The sequence below is a fragment of the Canis lupus genome, chromosome 12 (assembly GCF_048164855.1).
Source record: "Canis lupus baileyi chromosome 12, mCanLup2.hap1, whole genome shotgun sequence".
NCBI lineage: Eukaryota > Metazoa > Chordata > Mammalia > Carnivora > Canidae > Canis > Canis lupus.
In genome coordinates this window covers 43,597,546-43,619,751 of record NC_132849.1, presented here as the reverse complement: position 1 = coordinate 43,619,751, position 22,206 = coordinate 43,597,546, and the positions used below count along the sequence as shown (strand labels likewise).

At 45.1% G+C, this 22,206-nt stretch overlaps 3 protein-coding genes and 1 long non-coding RNA gene across 16 annotated transcripts in view; 2 read left to right on the top strand and 2 right to left on the bottom strand.

The window, feature by feature from the left end:
* Positions 1-951, bottom strand: part of LOC140601953 (STAGA complex 65 subunit gamma) — a 29,458-nt gene extending 28,507 nt beyond the window's left edge. For 7 of the 10 annotated variants that reach the window (XR_012005019.1, XR_012005017.1, XR_012005018.1 and 4 more), the window contains exon 1: positions 387-951. The gene's annotated coding sequence lies outside the window, so the exon portion shown is untranslated. The remainder of the gene's footprint in view (positions 1-386) is intronic. The other 3 variants (XM_072771485.1, XM_072771482.1, XM_072771483.1) reach the window with 2 other exon arrangements.
* Positions 826-15,085, top strand: LOC140601958 (kanadaptin-like). Its single transcript, XM_072771496.1, has 5 exons — positions 826-1,916; positions 2,132-2,324; positions 6,386-6,534; positions 8,659-8,793; positions 9,261-15,085. Exons 1-3 carry the CDS (start codon positions 1,254-1,256, stop codon positions 6,397-6,399), a joined length of 870 nt encoding a protein of 289 aa, XP_072627597.1. The 5' UTR covers positions 826-1,253; the 3' UTR covers positions 6,400-6,534; positions 8,659-8,793; positions 9,261-15,085.
* Positions 5,661-20,061, bottom strand: LOC140601967 (uncharacterized). Of its 3 annotated transcripts, XR_012005027.1 has the most exons (4): positions 19,026-20,061; positions 16,417-16,592; positions 8,640-8,837; positions 7,376-7,659 (listed from the first exon to the last, which is right to left on the bottom strand). It is a non-coding gene; the product is annotated as an uncharacterized lncRNA (long non-coding RNA). The 3 variants fall into 3 exon arrangements; XR_012005026.1 differs by lacking the exons at positions 7,376-7,659; positions 16,417-16,592 and adding an exon at positions 5,661-6,176 and having other exon boundaries at positions 19,026-19,792; XR_012005025.1 differs by lacking the exon at positions 16,417-16,592 and having other exon boundaries at positions 7,385-7,659; positions 19,026-19,780.
* Positions 19,066-22,206, top strand: part of LOC140601942 (uncharacterized) — a 24,333-nt gene continuing 21,192 nt past the window's right edge. For both annotated transcript variants that reach the window (XM_072771436.1, XM_072771437.1), the window contains exon 1: positions 19,066-19,531. In XM_072771436.1, coding sequence (XP_072627537.1) covers positions 19,388-19,531 — 144 coding nt within the window. In that variant the 5' untranslated portion in view covers positions 19,066-19,387. The remainder of the gene's footprint in view (positions 19,532-22,206) is intronic.

The window sequence follows — 22,206 nt, the reverse complement described above, 5'->3', positions numbered from 1 at the left end:
TCCTGGAGGAAATTTCCACCCTGGTTCTAACCGTATCATGACTATTCAGTTTCTTGAGCATGTCATGTATTTCCAGTTGACCCTTTAAGTGGTGATCTCTGCCAGAAATGCCCCTCCACGCACTACATCCCTGGCAGACTTGTATTCGATTTAAGTATAGTTTATAAGTATAGTATTTAAGTATAGTTTAGGTCACCAGTCTCCATCACCGCCCCAGGAAATCTCCCTTCCTTATATTCTCACAGCACTTCTCATGTCTTCACCACAGCATTTATACCTGGATTGAAACTAAGACTTCTCTCAGTCGAGTTTATCCTTCCATCTACCCCCATGATCTTTGTACAGTGTCTGGCGCACAGTATATTTGGCATTTGTTGCGTGCTTACCATGTGCCAGGCTTTGTCTTTACTGTTTAATTCAATCTCCACATCTATCCCATTTTTCAGAGGCAGAAGCTGAGGCCCACCGTCTTGCCCAACGTCGCAAATGACGGAGGGAGAAAATCAAGACAGGCTCCAGAGTCTGCGCCCCTAACCACTACACTATGCAGTCTCAGTAACTGGCTTCCGAAAAAACAAAATGAACAAAGAAATGGGTCAACGAAGGGACCAAACAGAACAAAATAAAACCTTAATTTCACCGAAAAGAACACGAAGAATAAGTTCAAAGAAAGCCCCGGTCCTCGGCAGCTCCCAGTCAGGGTGAGGAGGCGCAAGGGCCTGGAGTCATTGATGCCGGGCGGGGCGGCTCGGAGACGAGGAGGTCTGGGCCTGGACCGTGGCACGGAAGCGCGACTATTCACTGCCGCGTCACGGGAGTTGGGCTGGAAGACTGCACGACTCGGAAAGGCCTGAGGCGAGGGTCGCCAGGCCCGCGAAAGCTGGCTAGGTGACGGGTGGTCCTAGGCTGTCGGAAGCGCTTCTCCTCACGCAGGATATGCCACAGGAAGCTATTACGACAGGTTGCACCCTCTAAAGATGTCCCCATTTTCACAGCACCTCGGTCTCCTTTTACTGTTTTTCCCTTCCCGTGATGTTGCCCTCTTCGTAACGTCGTGTGTGGGTGGTGAAGGAGCAACTCCGCCATCGCTGCCCAGAGAAGCCGCTGGGAGCAGAGAGAGAGAGAGAGAGAGAGAGAGAGAGAGAGAGGAGAGGCGGAGAGGCGGAGAGGCGGAGAGGGAGAGGAGAGAGGAACTTAGAGACTGCGGGGGTAGGTTTCCCAGGAACAGATTTTGAGAGTGCACCCGCCCGAGGATGGCTGATAGTCCCTCTCCGTCCGAGTCGCTGGCTTCGCAAGAGCGCAGTGATGACTTCAAGAAACCAACCCTGCCGGTGCCCCCGGTCGTGCGGGGCAAAGCTCCGGCCACCAGTCCTGCGAACCCTGAGGAGGTAAAGAAGGAAAGGCCCACGGCGCTGCCAGAGCCCGACCCCGGGGAGCCCGACGTCCCGCCAGTCCAGCCCGACAGCGGGGACACCAGGAGTCCACCGACGGAGCAGCCGCGGCCCCCCTCAGCGGCTCCTTCAGCTGGCGGCCCGGCCCGGGCTCCCCCTTACCGGGAGCCGCCGTGGGGCGGCCCCGCCTCGGCCCCCTACAGCCTAGAGACGCTCAAGGGCGGCACCATCCTTGGCACCCGCAGCTTGAAAGGGACGAGTTGCTGCCTCTTCGGGAGGCTGTCTAGCTGCGACGTGTGCCTGGAGCACCCTTCGGTGTCCCGGTACCACGCCGTGCTGCAGCACAGGGCGGCCGGCCTCGAAGGAGAATGCGACGGCCAAGGGCCGGGCTTCTACCTTTACGATCTGGGAAGCACCCACGGCACTTTTCTTAACAAAACCCGCATCTCACCCCGCACCTATCGTCGCGTCCACGTCGGGCACGTTCTTCGCTTTGGAGGCAGCACCCGGCTCTTTCTTCTTCAGGTAAGTAGAACAACGTAATGCGGAAATCTCTGGAGTGCACCGGCCTGGGTTCCAGAGTTGCTTACGCTTTCTGTGAAGAAGGAGGTTCTCTCCGTCCCCGAGGACAAAGTGGGGGAATCTGGCTCCTCTGCGGACACGTGTCCCCGTTGCCATATTTCTGAAAGTGACTCCCACACTCCTGAACTCTGAAAGAATTCTTTCGCTTGGTTCATCAGGGACCAGAGGAAGACCGAGAGGCAGAATCCGAGCTGACCGTAACGCAACTGAAGGAATTGCGCAAGCAGCAGCAAATGATGTTGGAGAAGAAGATGTTGGGAGAAGACTCGGATGAGGAAGAAGTGGACACCACCGAAAGGAAGAGAAATACTAGTAGTCAAGATGATGAAATGGGCTGTACCTGGGGAATGGGTAAGAGATTAAAATTGCTGCCGGAACCTAATATTGTAAATTCACTACAAGTGGTATGTATATAGAGCTCTGATCTTGATTATCATCACTGGAGGGGCTGGAACTACATTCAATTTTTTTTTTTTTTTTTTTTATGATAGTCACAGAGAGAGAGAGAGAGAGAGAGAGAGAGGGGCAGAGACATAGGCCGAGGGAGAAGCAGGCTCCATGCACCGGGAGCCCGATGTGGGATTCGATCCCGGGTCTCCAGGATCGCGCCCTGGGCCAAAGGCAGGCGCCAAACCGCCGCGCCACGCAGGGATCCCCTGGAACTACATTCAATCAAAAACCATGGAATGTTCAGTGTAGGATAGTGCCTCATTTTTTTTGTACTTTATGTATGTAAATTCCCTGAAATGTGAAATAGCTGATCAGAGAAAGCTTGTCCCTTGGCCAGAAGAATAAATGGAGTTTTCTATAATGCCAGGCAGTTTGGAGGATGGGTATTCAGGAACTAGGAATATAAAAAGAAGATCATCTTAATGTAGTGTTGGGAAGATTGGATAAATATGATGAAATTACTTCGTAAGTGTAAAACAAAGCTAGAAACCCTAAATATGCTAAAGTAAGGGTTTAGAGAAGGGAGTAATCACTGAGGACTTAGACGTGCACTGTCCAATATAGTAGCCATTACCCATATGTGGTTATTGGACACTTAAAGTATGACTAGTCCAAACTGACTTGTACTATAAACCTAAAATACACACTAGATTGAAAGGCTTACTGTGAAAAAATAATGTAAAATATTCGTAATATTTTCATATTTTTTTATTTTTTTAAAGATTTTATTTATTCATTCATGAGAGACACAGGGAGAGAGGCAGAGACACAGGCAGAGGGAGAAGCAGGCTCCACGCAGGGAGCCCGATGTGGGACTCGATCCCGGGACTCCAGGATCACGCCCTGGGCTGAAGGCAGGGGCCAAACAGCTGAGCCACCCAGGGATCCCCCAATATTTTCATATTGATTACATGTAATAATTTTACCTGATCCCCTCCCCCTCCTTTTTTAAAGATTTTATTTATTTATTCACTAGAGACACACACAGAGAGAGAGAGAGATTGAGAGAGAGAGGGAGCGGCACAGGTAGAGAGAGAAGCAGGCTCCATGCAGGGAGCCCGACACAGGATCCGACCCGGGGTCCCCAGGACCTCGCCTGGGGCTGAAGGCGGCACCAAACCGCTGAGCCACTCAGGCTGCCCTGATTCCCCTTTTTAATGTGGCTACTAGAAAATAAAAAAGTTTTTTAAAGATTGTATTTATTTAGAGAGAGAACAGGTGTGAGCCAGGGGAGGGGCAGAGAGAGAGGGAGAAGAAGAAACAGTATCTCAAGCAGACTCTGCACTGAGTGTGGAACCGGACAAAGGGCTCAACCCTGTGGTTCACACCCCTAAGATCATGATCTGAGCTGAAATCAAGAAGAGTTGGAGCCTTAACCACCTGAGCTACTCAGGCACCCTGAAGATAAAAAATTGCATGTATGGCTTTCATATTGCTGTTGGGCAACACTGACTTAAAATTTGAGAACGTTTTTAAGTTTACAAACAGATGTGTCTTGAGCTGGAACTTGAAGGAAAGGAAAATTAGCCCCTAGGAAGCTTAGTATTGAGAATGGTTTTCAGGGCAGAGATTGATGATTTAAAAATTGTTTTGTTTTTTGTTTTTTTTCTAAGATTTTACTTATTTATTTATTTATTAATTTTTATTTATTTATGATAGTCACAGAGAGAGAGAGAGAGAGAGAGAGGCGCAGAGACACAGGCAGAGGGAGAAGCAGGCTCCATGCACCGGGAGCCCGATGTGGGATTCAATCCCGGGTCTCCAGGATCATGCCCTGGGCCAAAGGCAGGCGCCAAACCGCTGCGCCACCCAGGGATTCCCTACTTATTTATTTATGAGAGAACAGAGAGAGAGGCAGAGACACAGGCAGAGGGAAAAGCAGACTCCACACAGGGAGCCCAATGCAGGACTTGATCCTGGACCCAGGGATCATGCCCTGAGGCAAAGGCAGCCGCTCAAGTGCTGAGCCACACAGGCGTCCGTTTTTAAAATATTTTGTGTTAATGATAGTGGTGTGAATGGTTATCTAATGGTTAGTGACATAAATGATATAACTCAGATTTGATTGCTCTCTCTCCCACTGGACAATCTGTGTACTGCATTCTAGCTAGCTTCATTCTGGTTGGTCGATTTTCCGTGCTCTTTGTCTTTCTCTTTTAGCCAAATGAGCCACAATATCTTTTTCTTTTTTTCAGTTTTTATTTAAATTCCTGTCAGTAGGGACACCTGGGTGGCTCAGCGGTTGAGCGTTGGCCTTTGGCTCAAGGCATGATCCTGGAGTCCCGGAATCAAGGACCACATCAGGCTTCCTGCATGGAGCCTGCTTCTCCCTCTGCCTACATCTCTGCCTCTCTCTTTATGTCTCTCATGAAAAAGAAAATTAAAAAAATAAACTCATTCATTCATTCATTCATTCATTCATTCCTGTCAGTTAATCTAGTGTCATATACATTTCAGGTGTACAGTATAGTGATTCAGCACTTCCAGACAACACCCTGTGTTCATCACAGCAAGTGCACTCCTTCATCCCCATCACCTGTTTAACCCATCCCCCACCTACCTCCCCTCTGGTGACCATCAGTTTGTTCTCTATAGTTAAGAGTCTGTTTCCTGATTTGTCTCTCTTCTCTCTCTTTTTTTCCCTTTGCTTGTTTGTTTTGTTTCTTAAATTCCACATGAGTGAAATCATATGGTATTTATCTTTCTCTGATTGATTTACTTCACTTAGAATAATAGTCTCTAGCTCCATCCCCATCATTGCAAATGTACTTATACAGTACTCATGTCCTTGTCAATCCCTTGTTAAGTATTTTCAGTATACCCTCTGCAAGGGGTGTGTGTGACCTGCTATTTGTAGAATGCCAGAAGGAGGCAGAAGTAGTGGTAGCCTGTTCCCTTGCCTGGCCAGGACCCAGTAATTAATCCTCTCAATTCCTTGTCTGGACTCCTGTTACAGTAATAGATGCAAAGCGCAGTAATAGATGTTATAAGAGCAAGAGATGAGGGCTAAGGACAGGTGGCGTTTATACTCACAGTACTATGTGTTTGTGCAGCGTTTTAGTTTTCAGTGTGCTTTCACATACATTATCTTATTCACCCAGGAGATGACTGTGGCCAAGTAGGAAGCGCCCTCATCACCAATTAGAAGACCTGAATTTAGGTCCTGATTCTGCATCTCACTATCATATAAACTTATTCAAGTTACTTTACTTTTTTTTCTTTTTTTAAAGATTTGTTTATTTATTTGAGAGAGGGAGCGAGAGAAAAGAGGGAGAATCAGCAGTGGGAGGAGGGGCAGAGGGAGAAGAAATGTCCAGCAGACTCCCTGCTGAATGTGGAGCCCAGCACAGGGCTTGATCCCACGACCTTGAGATCATGACCTGAGCCAAAATCAAGAGTCAGATGCTTAACTGATGAGCCACCCAGGCCCTCAAGTTACTTTATTTCTAACCTCTAATTTCCACATATGTAAAAATGAGGATAGAAAATCCTATTTCATTAGGTTGTTATAATTGTTAAATTGAATTAATTCTCAACAAACATGTATTGATCAGTAACCATGTATCAGCCATTATCAAAAAGATTGGGGCTCTGGAGCAGAATAAGACACTATCTGCTCCCGAGAGGCCTTTGGTTTCATGGAACGATGCCCAGGACTTTGACTCCTCGTATCAGGTACCTGGAGAGCAGAAGGAAAGTTCTGATACGTGCAAAACCCTTCTGTGGAAGAACTCAGAGAAGATATCTGTGTACCTAGGGATCAAAACCATAAATGTGGGACACCACCAGGTTTGACTGGGACTATCCTAACATCTAAACTCTGGGTTGCTGAAACAAATTACGTCTGTATTTGGGTCTCTCTTTTTTGATCCCTGGATTCCCACGTGACAATAGGGCCCTATTCACCCTGTTGCTCTACCCTCCTCTAATTTCCGTTACCCCCGTATGTGTGCCCTATTTAGAAGTTCCAGCATGAGCTAAGCACCAAGTGGATACTGAATACTGTGAGCACAGGGGCCCATGTGCTTCTTGGGAAGATCCTCCAAAACCACATGTTGGACCTCCGCATCTGCAATCTAAGCTCTTCTGGCGGGCGCTGGCCATGCTGCAGGTAGGCCATGATGGGTCGGGGCTGTGTGGGGCTGTGTTGGGCCTGGTCTCATGCCTAGACTGCCACAGAGATAAGGGGACACGTGGGGCTAAGGGCTGACTTTTCTCCTGCACCTCCACTTCCTCCTATCAGAGTCATCCTCCACTCTAGGGAGTGTATGTGCATGCATGGGTAAATGTCTGAGATTATAACTATCAGACAAGATTATTTCAGTTACAAGTATGTGACAGAAGTCTAATCCATAGTGGTTTAAGCTAAACAAGGCAAATGACCGGCCCATGTAACTGAAGTCTCAGGGGAGCTGGATCCAGATACTCAAAGCAATGTGCTCCAGAATGTCAGCCCTTTACTTTCCTCTGTGTCCCTCTCATTCTCAGGCAGGTTTTCTCCAGTAGGTGGCATAACTGGCCGCCAGCAGTGCCAGCCTAGCATCCCACCAAGGTAGCAACCCAAGTGGAAGGAGAGTTTATCTGTCCCTGTGATTCCCACGAATGCCTGGCAGGAAGGGCTCTTGCTGGCTTGTCTTGGGTCACATGCCATTCCTGAGCCAGTCACTATTCTCCAGGGGAAAGCAGCTCTCTACCCAGGCCTGGCTCATGTGCTCTCGCCATGGGATGGCACTGGAGGAATAGGGTGGGAAGGGAGCCTCAGACAAACAGCATGGCCTCAGAACGGCAGAGCCATAGTTCCCCAGAGGAAGATCAAGGTACTGGTACTAGGAGGATGAGGAATGGCTGCTGAGCAGAGAGCACAACAGATGGTCATGAAAGGATTTTTTTTTTTTTTCTTTAAGTATAAGTATGTCCGGTGCAAGAGTTGAGGCATACTAATCCTATATTTTTCATTATTCATTTGAAATTCCTATTTTGCTGTATTTTTATTTGCTAAGTCTCAGAACTCTACATAAAGGGAATCAGTCAATCAATGAGCATTTAGTGAACACCCGCCGCATCCCTAAAACAACCTTCTCAAATGAGTAGAACCAACCAACCAGGAAAAGAAAAGTGCTTTATGCTTTTTTAGTTCCTGGGGTTCGTATGTTTAGGGGAAATCAGAGATAGATCCAGAGTATGATCCAGTCTTTGCCATTCCAGAGTGGCTCATCTAGTGGAGGAGAGACAAAACCTACATTGAAAAAAGAACAATGAAGTGTCTAACTGTATGATCCTTGCCGAAGTCCAGTAGAATTTCAAGGAACGTCCAGTTCAAATGTACTAGAGCAAAACAGAAGCCACCAGGGCTGCCCTCTGTTTCTTTTTAATTCCCCCTCTTTCTCTCTCTCTCTCTTTTTAAAGATTTTGTTATTTATTTGAGAGAGAGAGAGAGAGAGAGAGCATGAGCTGGCAGAAGAGGCAGAGGCAGATGGAGAGGGAGAGGCAGACTCCCCACTGAGTGGTGAGCCTGATGCAGGACTGGATCCCAGGACATGAGCTGGATGCAGATGCCCAACCAACTGAGCCACCTAGGCAGCCCTCACCTGTTTCTTTTTTAATGCAGCACTTAGAAAATCTTAAATTACATATGTGGCTCACATTATATTTCTGTTGGGCAGTGCTGAGCTAGCAGAGGGAAAGGGTGGTGACAAAACAGGATCAGCTTTGGCAGGTGAGCAGTCTTGGCAGAGGTGTAAAAGATGGATGGGGTTAAGGAAGAAACCAGGAGGGGCTGCTGGCGATTTGGCTGAAAGTATGACCAATTTGCTCTTAATCCTCCAGTTTGGGACGCTTGGGTGGCTCAGTGGTTGAGCATCTGCCTTTGGCTCAGGGCGTGATCCCAGGGTCCCAGGATCGAGTCCCACATCAGGCTTCCTGCACGGAGCCTGCTTCTCCCTCTGCCTATGTCTCTGCTTTTCTCTCTGTATCTCTCATGAATAAATACATAAAATCTTTAAAAAGTCCTTCAGTTTAACCTAGCCAATCAAAGCCCACCACTAACCCTTTTTCTTCACACCTGGGGACTGTGAGTTTGGGATCACCTATAGGGACCAATTCTCTACAGCCTCCATGGCCAGTCTTCAGGATCCCATGCACCTGTCCCATCTCCCACTTCTTTCTCCTCCTCGACTCCATTCTCCACTCCCCCTGGCTTCCTAGCCCAGCACTGACCTTCCCACTTCTTCCACAGCGGTTCTCTGGACAGCCCAAGGCTCGGTGCATCGAGACCCTCCTCCAGGTGATCCACTTCCCCCAGCCACTGTCGGATGATATTCGGGCTTCTCCGATCTCCGTCCACATCCAGACCGCACACGAGAAGGAACAGGTATCCTGCCGGCAGCTTGTCATTCAGCAAACATTTAGCGAGTCCTTTGTATGTAGGAGAAATTCTGCTTGGTACTGGGTTTACAAGGCTCAGTGACATTCTGCCAAGAAGCTCCCTGTTCCTGAGGGAGACGTGATTGTGACAGGAGGCACAGACATGCGAATGGCGTCAGAGGGGTGCAGAAATGGGGCCTTCAGTTCTGCTTAGGAGGGGAGTCAGGAAAGGGGGAAGGGGGCCTTCGAACTGGGTCTTAAAGATGAATAGGAGTTTTCGGGTCCGGGTGAAGGCTTCTCTCTGTTCTTAACCCACCTCACTACAATTTCTGGTGTTGGTAACTCTCTTCTATCCTAGCGTCCAACCTAGTGGCTTCTGACTCCCTCCCACACGCTACACTCTGGGTCTTCCAGGGTTCCTTCCCCATGGCCTCACTCTCTCGGGCTTCAGGTGTCCCGACCTCTTCCCCACAGGTGATCCCCATAGCCCTGCTGAGCCTCCTGTTCCGGTGTTCCATCCTTGAGGCGCAGGCGCACCTGGCTGCAGCTCCGTCAGTCTGTGAGGCTGTCAGGAGCGCCCTCACCGGGCCAGGGCGCAAGCGCAGCACGGACCCCTTGGAAGCACTAGAGCCTGCCCTGCTGTGAACTGGTGTGAACTGGTGTGAACTGGTGTTTCTGGGCGGTGAAGCCCTCGGAGGCCCATTGGACTAGCAGCACGTGTGGTGGGAGGAGAGGCCCAGTCCCCGTGCCACCCGCAGCCCAGGATGGGGAGAAAGAGCCTCTCTATCTTGGGGAAGTTCTTAGCGGTCTCCACTGTTACTGGCATGTTCTGACTTCAGAAATAAAGTGAAATGCCTTGTTTTGGAAAGTTAACCTTCCTCACTCAGTAGATCAGAATCAATAAATTAGAGGTGGGAGAAGATGAGTGGCATGGTTGGTCCCAACAACCGGTTTGTTTCTTTACTCCTCCCTCTGTCCCCACCAAGCCCATTTCACTGGCCACTGATCCAGACCTTATTCCAACCTCTCTGTATCCTCATCTCCAATACCTAGGTTCATGTGTGTGCGCACCTGCACAGAATCACACAAAGAAGGAGAGCGGGGAACATAGATAATTCCAGAGGAAGAGGGAAAAACTTGTGTCCCCAACATAGGACACCCAGAAAAAGAATCCCAATTAGGCAGGACAGGTTCCTTATCACTAGAATGAAAACTACATCCACAGGTTAGACCCTGCCCAAGTGTGTAAGGGGAACATAAGGAACTCTGGGGTGCTGAAGAGCCTTTGGTGGTGAGACATGACAAACACTCAGAAGCCCCTGTCTGGGGGTGCCTGGGTGGCTGAGTCAGTTTTATGTGTCCTGTCTGGGGGTGCCTGGGTGGCTGAGTCAGTTTTAAGTGTCTGCCTTCAGCTCAGGTCATGATCCTGGGGTCCTGGATCGAGCCCTGGGTCAGGCTCCCTGCTCAGTGAGGAGTCGGCTTCTCCCTCTTCCTCTGCTCTCCCCCACTCCTGCTCATGCTCTCTCTCTCCTCTCTCTTGAAGAAATAAATAAAATCTAAAAGAAATAAAGCCGTATTCTGTCCATTTTAGACATCAGCTGTCACCTGTTTTGATATATCAAAGGCAAACCTTGCTCATCCCAGACCCATGCCAGCTGTTTGGTGCCTAGGATATACGATTCTGAGAATAGAGAGTTGGCTCCCCCTTGTGCCCGAGAAGTACACACATGTAAAACCTCTGAAGCTCTCTGGAAACTTGAGGCACTAGAGTGGCCTCCAAGAAGCCAAACAGATTTTAGTTTTATAAGCATAGAGTAGCCAACTTTTTTTTTTTTTAATTTTCTTCATTAGTTAGAGACACAGAGAGAGAGGCAGAAGCGGACTCCATGCAGGGAGTCTGATGTGGGATTTGATCCCAGGACTCCAGGATCTTGTCGTAGGCGGAAGGCAGCGGCTAAATCACTGAGCCACCCAGGGATCCCGAGTAACCCACTTCTCAAAGGCAGCTGTAAGTGCTCTCTAAATGTCTGTGTGCCTCCAGCCTCTATCTGAGCTCTCTTTTCCTGCTGTACATTTACATTGGACCTTAGATCCTTAAGCAGTGCCACTTTCCTCAGCCACTACTCCCCTGACTTCTCAGTGTCATCCCTTTGTTTTTCATCCTCCAAAACGCCTCTTCCTAACTCTATGGCTCAAAATGTGTACAGTGAAGAAAGGGTCTTCCTGCAAAAGCTCTCTGCTTCTTTTTACCCTGAACTCTCCTGCTTGTGTTTTCTTTGGGTAAATTCCTCTCTCTTCTTGGCATCACAGCTGGGTCAGGGTAGAAGAGATACCCAGCTTTCTAGTACTGGAGAGGGAAAAGTACCCCCTTGATCCTGTCAATGATGCCAGCATGTGCAGTAGCCCCACTTCCACATGTGGAATGGATATGGTTCAGGGTCATATTTCCCCAAGGATGGATGCAGGAGGACTGTAGAAGTCCAGAGGTTGTTTTGGTTTGGTTAGGTTTGGTTTGGTTTTTTGCCATGTACTTGAATGGTGCAATGCTATCAAGTTGATTCAACTGCTGGACAGTTGTGTAAGATGTTCAGGTGTAACGAACTAGGTGGAGTAGGTGCTGGAGACAGTCAAGCATATGGAGGAGATAAGATGGCTATGGTCTGATGCCCACCCCCAGGAATTCATGAGAACATAGGAACAATTCCAACACAAGACAGAGAGAGTTGAAGTGGATTCGAACAGCAAGCTAGGTACGGAGAGCTGCCAGAATTATTTGGGGGGATATTATAAGGTAGGCCAAGAGTCAAGGAAAATTTTGGAAGAAAGGAGGTTGAGGTAGGGTGATGGAACATCCAAAGAAAACTTGGAAATGTTCGGACACTGTTGTGGTTCCAATATCAGAGAGTCAGGTCATTGTCAATAGAATCTGACCTCTAGGCAGAGCTAAAGAGATTCAAAGATTTTTTAGAATTATGCAGAGACAAATGGTAGGATGACAACATTTACCATTATTTTGGAGAAAGTAAACTTCTGAGATAAGAAAGGTGTAATCTGTTATCAACAACACAAGGCAGTAATTCTGCTGAAATGATGGAAGGATTTGTCCCAGAAGACTGGGATTGTCCCAGAAGATTGGATTGTGGAAGACGAAGTCAACAATTTCCTGCTGTACTCAATTGCTTGAAGACAAGTAAGAGGTAAGGGTGGAAGATATTTGGATATTGCATATATTTCAAACTTACTATATTAAAAACTGGAGCCCACGATCTCTCCTCCAAATAACTGTTCTTTTCGTAACGTAGTTGGTCTTGAATAGTAGATAGGCTGGGGCCAGGCACGTGGGACAGTAAGGCCGGTGATTACGGGGCCCCAATGTGGCTCCAGGGATGGAACACAGCAAATGTCTAATATCTGATCCCAATTCAGCTATAATTTGGACAGGTGGGTCAATCTCAGGCACTGAATCTAGGCAGTGTAAAATATTTCTTTCCTGGAAGAGAGAAGATTGGGGCTTACCTGTAAACTAGTGACTACATTGCTCCGTCATGGGAGAAAGAGACAGGCAGGGGAGCCAGGAGCATCTTGTAAGGCCAGAAAGTAAAAAGCATCCATAAAAACAAAAGGATTGGGTCATATTGAAAGGAAAAAGGAGCCAACCCGAGAGAGCTCCCAAAGGCCAAAGTTGGAACAATTTGAGCAACAAAAGAAATAATGTTGTATTGGACTAAAACACAAAGTACAAAATAAGTATGCATGAGTTTGTACTGCTATAACAAAAGAATTGAACAAATAAGAGGAGACAAATTTTCTCTATACAAGAATTCCAAATAACATTGTGTAGATAGGGCAGCCCAGGTGGCTCAGCGGTTTAGCGCCGCCTTCAGCTCCGGGAGTGGTCCTGGAGACCCAGGATCGAGTCCCACATGGGGCTTCTAGCATGGAGCCTGCTTCTCCCTCTGCCTGTGTCTCTGCCCCTCTCTCTCTGTCTCTCTCTCTCTCTGTTTCTCATGAATAAATAAAGAAAATCTTTAAAAAAACAACAACATTGTGTAGATATACCCCACTCCACCTCTCACTCCTTCCAGCCACAATGTAGGCTCCACTTAGGGGCTTGCTGCCAAAGCACTTAGAATAGAAAGAGAAAAAAGAGAGCTCCATGCAGGAGAAACTTGGCCAGCACAACCTTAGCCAGGTCATGAAGATTAGCAACACCCAGCTGATCTCATGTACTGCCTGATGTGATGTAATGAGAGGGGCATGTCGCCTCTGTGGTTTTTTTCCCCCAAAACACAGAACCTCAGTCTAAGCATACAGAAAACAGAAACCTAAATTTAAGAACCTGCCAGTACTCCTCAAAACTGTCACGGTCAGAGAAAACAAGGAAAGACTGAGAAACTGTCATAGACCAAGGGGATTAAGGAGGCATGACAACTAAATCCAACATGGACCCTCGATTGGATCCTAGGCAAAAAAAAGGATGTAAGTGGGAAAATTGGTGAAATCTGAATGAAGTTTGGCATTTAGTTAAAAGTAAATGTACCAATGTTATCACATAGATTTAACAAATGTACCAACGTTCTACAGCAACGTTAGGTGAAGCTGAGTGAAGGGCATACATGGACTCACCGCTATCTTTGCAACTTTTCTGTGAATCTAAAATGATTCCAAAACAGAGTTTATTAAGAAAATAAAATTCCTGAGTACAATAATGTCTATGCGGGAAGGGGAAAATATAATTAAAATATTCCGAGGGGGACACCTGGGTGACTCAGTGGTTGAGCATCTGCCTTGGGCTCAGGTCATGATCCTTGGGTTCTGGGATCGAGTCCTGCATCAGGCTCCCTGTTGGGAGCCTGCTTCTCCCTCTATGTCTCTGCCTCTCTTTCTCTGGGTCTCTCATGAATTATAAATCTTAAAAACAAAAAAAGATTTTGAGGGACTTGATTTATCATCCATAAAGAGGAGGTTTTAAGAATTTGGTATGTTAAGAAAAAATGTATATATATACATTGCATTTCAAAGGATACCCACTAAAAATGGGGTTGCAAATTATCTGTAAAGGGCTAGATAGTAAATATTTTAGTCATTGCAGACCCCCTGTGGTGTTTGCTCTAACTACCTACTGTCATAGCATCAAAGTAGACATAGACAATGTGCAAAATGAGTGTGGCTGTGCTGGAATACATTGTTATTTACCAAAAAACAGGCATCAGGTTAGGTTTGACCCACAGGCCATAATTTGTCAATCCTTGCACTAAAAGAACAAGACCAGAGTTTATCTTCCAATGAATAAAGGGAAAAAATTGAGTAATTCATTAAAAATACCTAGTTATCTAACAAAAAGGCAAGAAATGAGAAAAAAAAAACGAAATATAAAACAGGGTGAAACAGAAAGTGCCAAGTAAAAGGGTAATTTTGAATCTCATGCTTTAGTGATGACATTAAATATAATGGAACATGTAATGGAACTGCAAATGGAATACATGATGTTCAGGGTGGGAGAGTCTGTGTTGTATGAATGGAGGTCTCAGTTGTTGGGTTTCCTATGAACAATTTCCACGAGGATCCATACTCTAATAAAGACAGTTGGGAAGGAGGTGGGTAACTGGGTGATGGGCCTGTGATGTAATGAGTGCTCGGTGTTGTATGCAACTGATGAATCACTAAACTCCACCCTGAAATGAATAATACACTATATATTAACTAACTTGAATTTAAATTAAAAAAAAATTTTTTTTTAATTTTAAAAAAATAAAAACTTAAAAAAAATTAAAAAACGAAGACAGAAGAAAGTAGGAAGAACAAAGCAGTTTGTTAAGGAAGTAAACCCTCAAGGTGGGAGAGTGGGCCGGCTCAGTGGTGGCAACTGCCCCGAGGTTACAGGAGTCTTTTCTTTTTATGTGTGTGTGTGTATGGGGTGGTCTCTAATGGAGGCTTCCAATCCTTTGTGGGACTCCTTCCACAGGTTGGGAGAGGTTAGTTTCTGACTTTACAAAGTTTGTCCCAGAACCGTCAGGGCAACCTTCCCTCTTGGGATTGGGGGTAGGGCTAAAACACAACGTGAATGCATTATAATGAGTCTGGGGGTTACCCTGGAGCAGAGGTGGGAGAGGAGAGTGGCCCGTCCTGCATCTGGGGCTCTTGGTCTATTAGCCAAGGGGTCCTGGAAGCCACAACTTCAAGATGCTGTGCCCCCTTCAGGCTTCTAATGTGTAACCATTTATCACCATCCTTGCCTCCAGCTTCTGTCTACCTAACTGCCTACTCTATCAGTGCTCCAATAAAATCTGTTTGTTTTAGATGTGTCTCTTGCACATTGCATATATTTAGATTTTGTTTATCCAACATTAAAACAAAAAGATATAGAAAAGTTGTAAGTAAAAGAAAGGGAAAAGATACACTATGCAAGTATCAGTCAAGAGAATATTGCTATAGCAATATTAGTATCAGACAAAAGAAGTAAAGGCTAAAAGTATTGTTAAAGAGGGTCTTCATAGTGATACAAGATTTAATTCACCAGGAATAAATAATGTTTTTAAATAACACTTAAAAATACATAAAGCAAAACTCCTCCGTGTTCAAAGGGGAAATACACCCACGATCATTATGAAAGATTTTACATACTTGTCTTAGTAACTAGTGGGAAAAAAGCAGACAAAAGTTAAGGAATAATATAGACTTGAAAACACTGAGATGAACAGAATTGACCAAATGGTCATAGAGACGCTCCCCCCACCCCCGCCACCAAAGGAAAACTCTGGAGAAACTTCTTTTAAAGATTTGTTTATTTGAGAGAGAGAGAGTGCAAGGGGAGGGCAGAGGGAGAGAGAGAGAGAGAGAGAATCCCAAGTAGACTCCCTGCTGAGGGTGGAGCACGATGTGGCCCTCCATCCCAGGACCCTGAGATCTTGACCTGAGCAGAAATCAAGATTCCAGTGCTTAACCGACTGAGGTGTCCTTGAAGAGACTATTTTTAACACCTGCCGAATACATTGTATTTTTAAGCAAATAATTTTTTTAACTGACCATGAAGTGGGAATAAAGTCTTAGAATATTTCAAGGGAGTGAAATTAAAGTCTACATTCTGACCACAGTGCAACTTTGTTAGATAACTAGAAAATCCCCCTGTGCTTAGAAACTTAAAATGAACTACCAAATAACCCATGGATTAAAGGAGAAATCATCACGGAAATTAGAAAACAGTTGAAAGAGAATGATAAAATTTTTACATATCATAACTTGTGGAATGAAGCTAAAGTAGTACTTAGGAGAAAATTTATACTCTCAAATGCATATGTTAGGGAAAAGGGATTAAAAGTGAATGATCTAGGCATTTATCTCAAGAAATTAGGGGAACGAAACAGCAAGATAAATCCAAAGGAAGTAGAACTGTCCCAATAAAACTGGGGCAAAAACGAAAGTAGAAGTAAGGCAATAATAAAGACAAAGAGAGAAATTCTTGAAGTAGAAAGCAAACATACAGAAAATTGGTCCTTTGAAAGAATTAAGACTGACATATCTTTAGCAAGAAGACACAAATAACCAATATCATAAAACCAAGGAGACAGAACTGTGCTTGAATAACTTTATGTCAATACATTTGAAAGTGTAGATTAAATAGAAAGCTTACTAGAGGGACGCCTGGGTGGATCAGTGAGTGGTTGAGCTTCTGCCTTGTGCTCAGGTCCTGATCCTGGGATCTGGGATGGAGTTCTGCATCAGGCTTCTTGCAGGGAGCCTGCTTCTCCCTCTGCCTATGTCGCTCTGCCTCTCTCTCTCTCTGTGTGTCTTTATAAATAAACAAATCTTAAAAAAAAGAAAAATCACTAAAAAATATAACACACCAAAGATGATTCAAAAAATTTACACATTCTCAATAGCATTGTAACCTGCAAGGAAATGAAATCTTTAGTCAAAAATCTTCACTCAAAGGGCAGCCCCGGTGGCGCAGCGGTTTGGCGCCGCCTGCAGCCCGGGATGTGATCCTGGAGACCGGGATCGAGTCCCACGTCGGGCTCCCTGCGTGGAGCCTGCTTCTCCCTCTGCCTGTGTCTCTGCCTCTCTCTTGCTCTCTCTGAATGAATAAATAAATAAATCTTAAAAAAAAAAAAAAACAACTTCACTCAAAGAAACCTCCAGGCCTGTATGGCTTTGCCGACAAATTATAGCAAATGTTGAAGGATCAAGTAGTTCCAGTCTGATGCAAACTTTTTCAGGGCATTACAGAAAAAGACAAAACAACATTCCCCAACTCAGGAGTCTAGCACAACCCTCATACCAAAAGCCTGACAAAGACAGAACAAGAGAGAAAAATTATAGGATGGCCTCGCTCATGAAAATAGGTAACAAAAATCCTAAACAAAATATTAGCAGCTAGAATACAGTATTATGTTTAAAAACAAAATGCCCAATTAACTCATGAAAGTGTGTTCACAAGTTAGTAATTATTAGTAACCAGAGAAATTTAAGTGAAGCAATGGAATACCGTTACCACATATACCCGATTGGCTAAAATGAAACAGCCTGACAATACCACACGTTGGTGTGAAAAAGAGGCAGGAAGAAATGCCATTCACCGATCCCGGGTCTCCAAGGATCACGCCCTGGGCTGTAGGCGGCGCTAAACCGCTGAGCCACAGGGGCTGCCCTAGATCAGGGATTCTTAATGTGCCGTCCTTGGTCCAACAGCAGCATCAGCAGCACCTGGAAACTCCTTAGAAATGCCAAATTCCTAAGATCCACTCCAAACTTACTCAATCAGCAATACTAGGGGGAGAGCCCAGCAGTCTGTGTTTTAACAAACCCTCCTGGTGATTTTGGTGTATATTAAAGCTTGAGAACCGCTACCGGAAAGAACTAGGAATATATATCCAGCAAGATACATGGGCAAGGATGTGTTTAACAGCACTGTCTATAATAGCCAGACATGGAAAACAAGCCAAATGTCCGTCAATATCGTAATTGGAAAATAAGTTATGCAGTAGTTATGCAGTGTAATGAACTAATAAAAATGAATCCTAGGTGTACCAAAGAGCATAGATGGCTCAAACATAATGGTGAGTAAATATTCAAGACACTAAGAATATATATTTTTATATACGCATAGAAAAAAGTGGGGTGCCTGGGTGGCTTCAGTGTCTACCTTTGGCTCAGGTCATGATCCTGGGGTTCTGGGATAGAGCCCTGCATTGGGCTCCCTGCTTAGTGAGGAGCCTGCTTTTCCCTCTCCCTCTGCCACTCCCCCCTCCACCGCTTTTGATCTCTCTCTTTCTCTCTTTCTCAAATAAATAAATTAATAAATAAAATCTTTGGGGAGCCCGGGTGGCTCAGCGGTTTAGCGCCGCCTTCGGTCCAGGGCGTGGTCCTGGAGACGCGGAATCGAGTCCCGCGTCGAGCTTCCTGCATGGAGCCTGCTTCTCCGTCTGCCTGTGTCTCTGCCTCTCTCTCTCTCTCTCTCTGTGTGTGTGTGTCTCTATGAATAAATGAATAAAATCTTTAAAAAAATAAAATCTTTTTTAAAAAGTCCTTGTCAAACCGTGCAAATGTATTCTAAGAACCAAAACTGTACCTCCGGCCCTAACCTTAGCTCTCCAGGTGGCATATAGTAGTATTGCCACATAATGTGTGCTCAGCCTGACAAGTATGGCTCTTTATAATTATCTTTATAGTGACTGCAAAGTATTTCATAATTTGGACATACCATATGTTATTTAGCCATTTCCTTGTTGATGGGCTTTCTGAGAATATTACTTTGGCTGCACCAATAGACTGAAAATTGTATAAAGTGAGAACCATAATTGCCTTTTTCAAAAACAGTGCCTGCTATTCAACAGTTATTTAATTGAATTGATTTTCCAGATTAACATTGGCATAAGAAAAAATACCCGGGCCAGTTTTATTTATCTTTATTATAGCATAGGCCGATTCCTTGTAAATTTTGTTTACAGTGAATTAGCATAGAAAATCCAGGTAGCTCTGGGTGTAATGATATAATAAATGTTCTAGAAAATGAGACCCTGGATTCTGGAGTAGAGTGATCCTCTGAGATTATTTAATTTCCCTACGTGACATCTCTTCTCTGTTTCAGTGCTATAGCAACTAAGAAATGGGTTAAGCCTTGGAGTAGGAAATTATATGTATCACATTTTTCTGAGAGTGTTTACTTAAGATATCCAAGCTTTCTTAAATGTATTTGACTCTGTATTCTAATTTGTGATTTGGGAACATATGACACCATACCTGAACCTCTAAGGAATGACTGGTTCCAGAGAAGATGCTTTAGTGCAAGAGAGGTGACTTGGAGCCTTTGAAATTTGACTCCACATTCTCTACTTTATGACAAGTTGTCCAGCCAAATCCTAGTAGAATTGTAAAGGAGGCTTCCTTGAGCATTGATTGTCAGGACAGAACCCGTGAGCAGGTGCAGAAAAGGGCAGCAGATGGGTATGGCTCAGAGGAGAGAGGCCAGCAGCTCGGACATTGGCTGGGCCCTGTCAGGTTTACCTTGAAATTTCCATTGTGACGTCATATGGGGTCACACACAGCCTTGAGGGAGAGGAGCTGAGAGGAGCATTGGGTTGAGAGGAGCATTGGGTTGAATAATGGCACTGATTTGGGGGCTGGCCATGCCGCCTCCACCGTATGTCAGCCTTCTACTATTATTTGGTTTCCTTGCATGGGGACTTTGGATACTCTTTTCTGGGAAACAGAGCAGGAAGCAGGTGGCAACCAAGACAGACTCCAAGGTATGTAATGCAACCCTCCCTTGAAATTCACTGCTCCCTGTCTCTGCCCCCGAAGCCATGGCAACTCCCACATCTTGGGCCATGAGAGGAACTGGCTGGGGAAAGAGGGGAGTTGAGATCGTTCCTATGCATGTCTTTTCGATAAGTACAAGTCATGCTCGATCCTGTTCCTTTCAGTTTGTTTCAACAAACCTCGAGCACCTATTATATGTGGTAGCATACTAGACATTGAAGAAAAATAAAACACCATCTCCCACCTTTTAGGAGCTCGAGGTGAACTGGGGGAGATGATCAAATGGGTCTGTATATATAATCCAAGGAAAGAGAACGTGATGAGTTAACAGAAGTATAAATATTGCTGCAGACGTTGGAGGTGGAGTGTTTTGAAGCAGGGAGATCTATAAAATGCCTCTGGAAAGCTCGGGTTTGAATTATGCTTCAGAGGAAGGGTAGGGCTTTGAAGGTGGATAGTGTGGATGGAAGAGAGTAGTGAAGACTTTCCTGTTGTAGGGAATGGATTGAGAAAAAGCATGGGAAGTTGAAGAGTGTTGGATGTGTGTAGAGAGGACACCTATGAGGATGGAGCGTAGAATAGGGAGCCCAATGAGAGAAAATTTTAGAAAATTGGTAGAGATGACATTGTAGAGGGCTTTGAATGCCAGGCTGAATGCTTCTGATAAATATTATTCCCATATGCAATTGAAAGATGACAGAGGGGTGAGAATGGGGAAAATTAACAAGGCAGGAAACCACAAATGTTGGAGAGGATGTGGAGAGAGGGGAACCCTCCTGCACTGTTGGTGGGAATGTGAACTGCTACAGCCACTCTGGAAAACTGTGTGGAGGTTCCTCCCTACGACCCAGCAATTGCACTGCTGGGGATTTTCCCCAAAGATACAGATGCAATGAAACGCCGGGACACCTGCACCCCGATGTTTCTAGCAGCAATGTCCACAATAGCCAAACTGTGGAAGGAGCCTCGGTGTCCATCGAAAGATGAATGGATAAAGATGTGGTTTATGTATACAATGGAATATTCCTCAGCCATTAGGAACGACAAACACCCACGATTTGCTTCGACGTGGATGGAACTGGAGAGTATTATGCTGAGTGAAATGAGTCAATCGGAGAAGGACAAACATTATATGGTCTCATTCATTTGGGGACTATAAAAAATAGTGAAAGGGAATAAAGGGGAAAGGAGAAAAAACGAGTGGGAAATATCAGAAAGGGAGACAGAACATGAGAGACTCCTAACTCTTGGAAACGAACTAGGGGTGGTGGAAGGGGAGGTGGGCGGGGGGTGGGGGTGACGGGCACTGAGGGGGGCACTTGATGGGATGAGCACTGGGTGTTATTCTATATGTTGGCAAATTGAACACCAATAAAAAATAAATTTATATAAAAAAAAGGAAAATGGCAGAGGGTGCCTGGGTGGCTCAGTTGGTTAACCCTGTGATTCTTTTATTTTTATTGAAGGTTTTATTTATTTATTCATGAGAGACAGACAGACAGACAGACAGAATAGGCAGAGACACAGGCAGAGGGAGAAGCAGGTCCACGCAGGGAGTCCAATGTGGGACTTGATCCCAGCACTCCATCCCTGCACTGGATCCCCGGACTCTAGGATCACGCCCTGGGCTGAAGGCGGCACTAGACCCCTGAGCACCCCCGGGGCTGCCGGAGAGTCTGCCTTTCTAACAAGTTCCCAGGTTCTGTTACTGCTGTTAGGCTACAGACCACTTTCTTTCTTCAGAACAGAAAATTTTATTTTATTACTTAAAAATTTTAATTCCAGTATAGTTAACATACAGTGTTATATAAGTTTCAGGTTTACAATATAGTAATTCAGCAATTCTGTACATTACTCAGTGCTTGTCAAGATAAGTGTACTCTTAATCCCCTGTTTTTACCCATACCCCACCCACCTCCCCTCTGGTAACTATCAGTTTGTTCTCTGAAGTTAAAGCAAGTTAAAAACAACATGTCAGGGACGCCTTTGTGACTCAGCGGTTGAGCGTCTGCCTTCAGCTCAGGGGGTGATCCGGGGTCCAGGGTAAAGTCCCACCTCAGTCTCCTTGTGGGGGTCTGCTTCTCCCTCTGCCTATGTCTCTGCCCCTGTCTCTCTTTCTCTCTCTTTCTGGGTCTCTCACAAATAAATCAATAAAATCTTTTTAAAAATGCAACTGATTTACTGTATTTTGCAACTTCTCTAAATTCGTTTATTAGCTCTAATTGGGTTTTTGTGTGTGTATTCTTAGGATTTTCTGACAACAAGATTATGTCATCTGTGAATAGACATGGAGATAGTTTAACTTTTTCCTTTCCAATTGAGATGGCTTTTATTTTTCTTACCTAATTGCTCTGGTTGAAGTTTCTAGTCCAATATTAAAGAAAAGTAGTGAAAGTGAGTATCCTTGTCTGTTCCCCCCCCTTAAAGGCAAAGCTTTCAGTCTTTCACTGTGAAGAATGATATTAGCAGAGGGTTTTTCATAAATACTATTTACTATATTGAGGACATCCCTTCGAACCCTAGTTTGTTGAGTGTTTCTATTTTTTATAAATCATGAGTGAGTGTTGGATTTTGCCAATGCCTTTTCTCCATCAGTTGACATAATTGTTCAGGTTTTTCCTCTTCATGTTATTTCTTAAAGGTTTTATTTATTCATTCATTC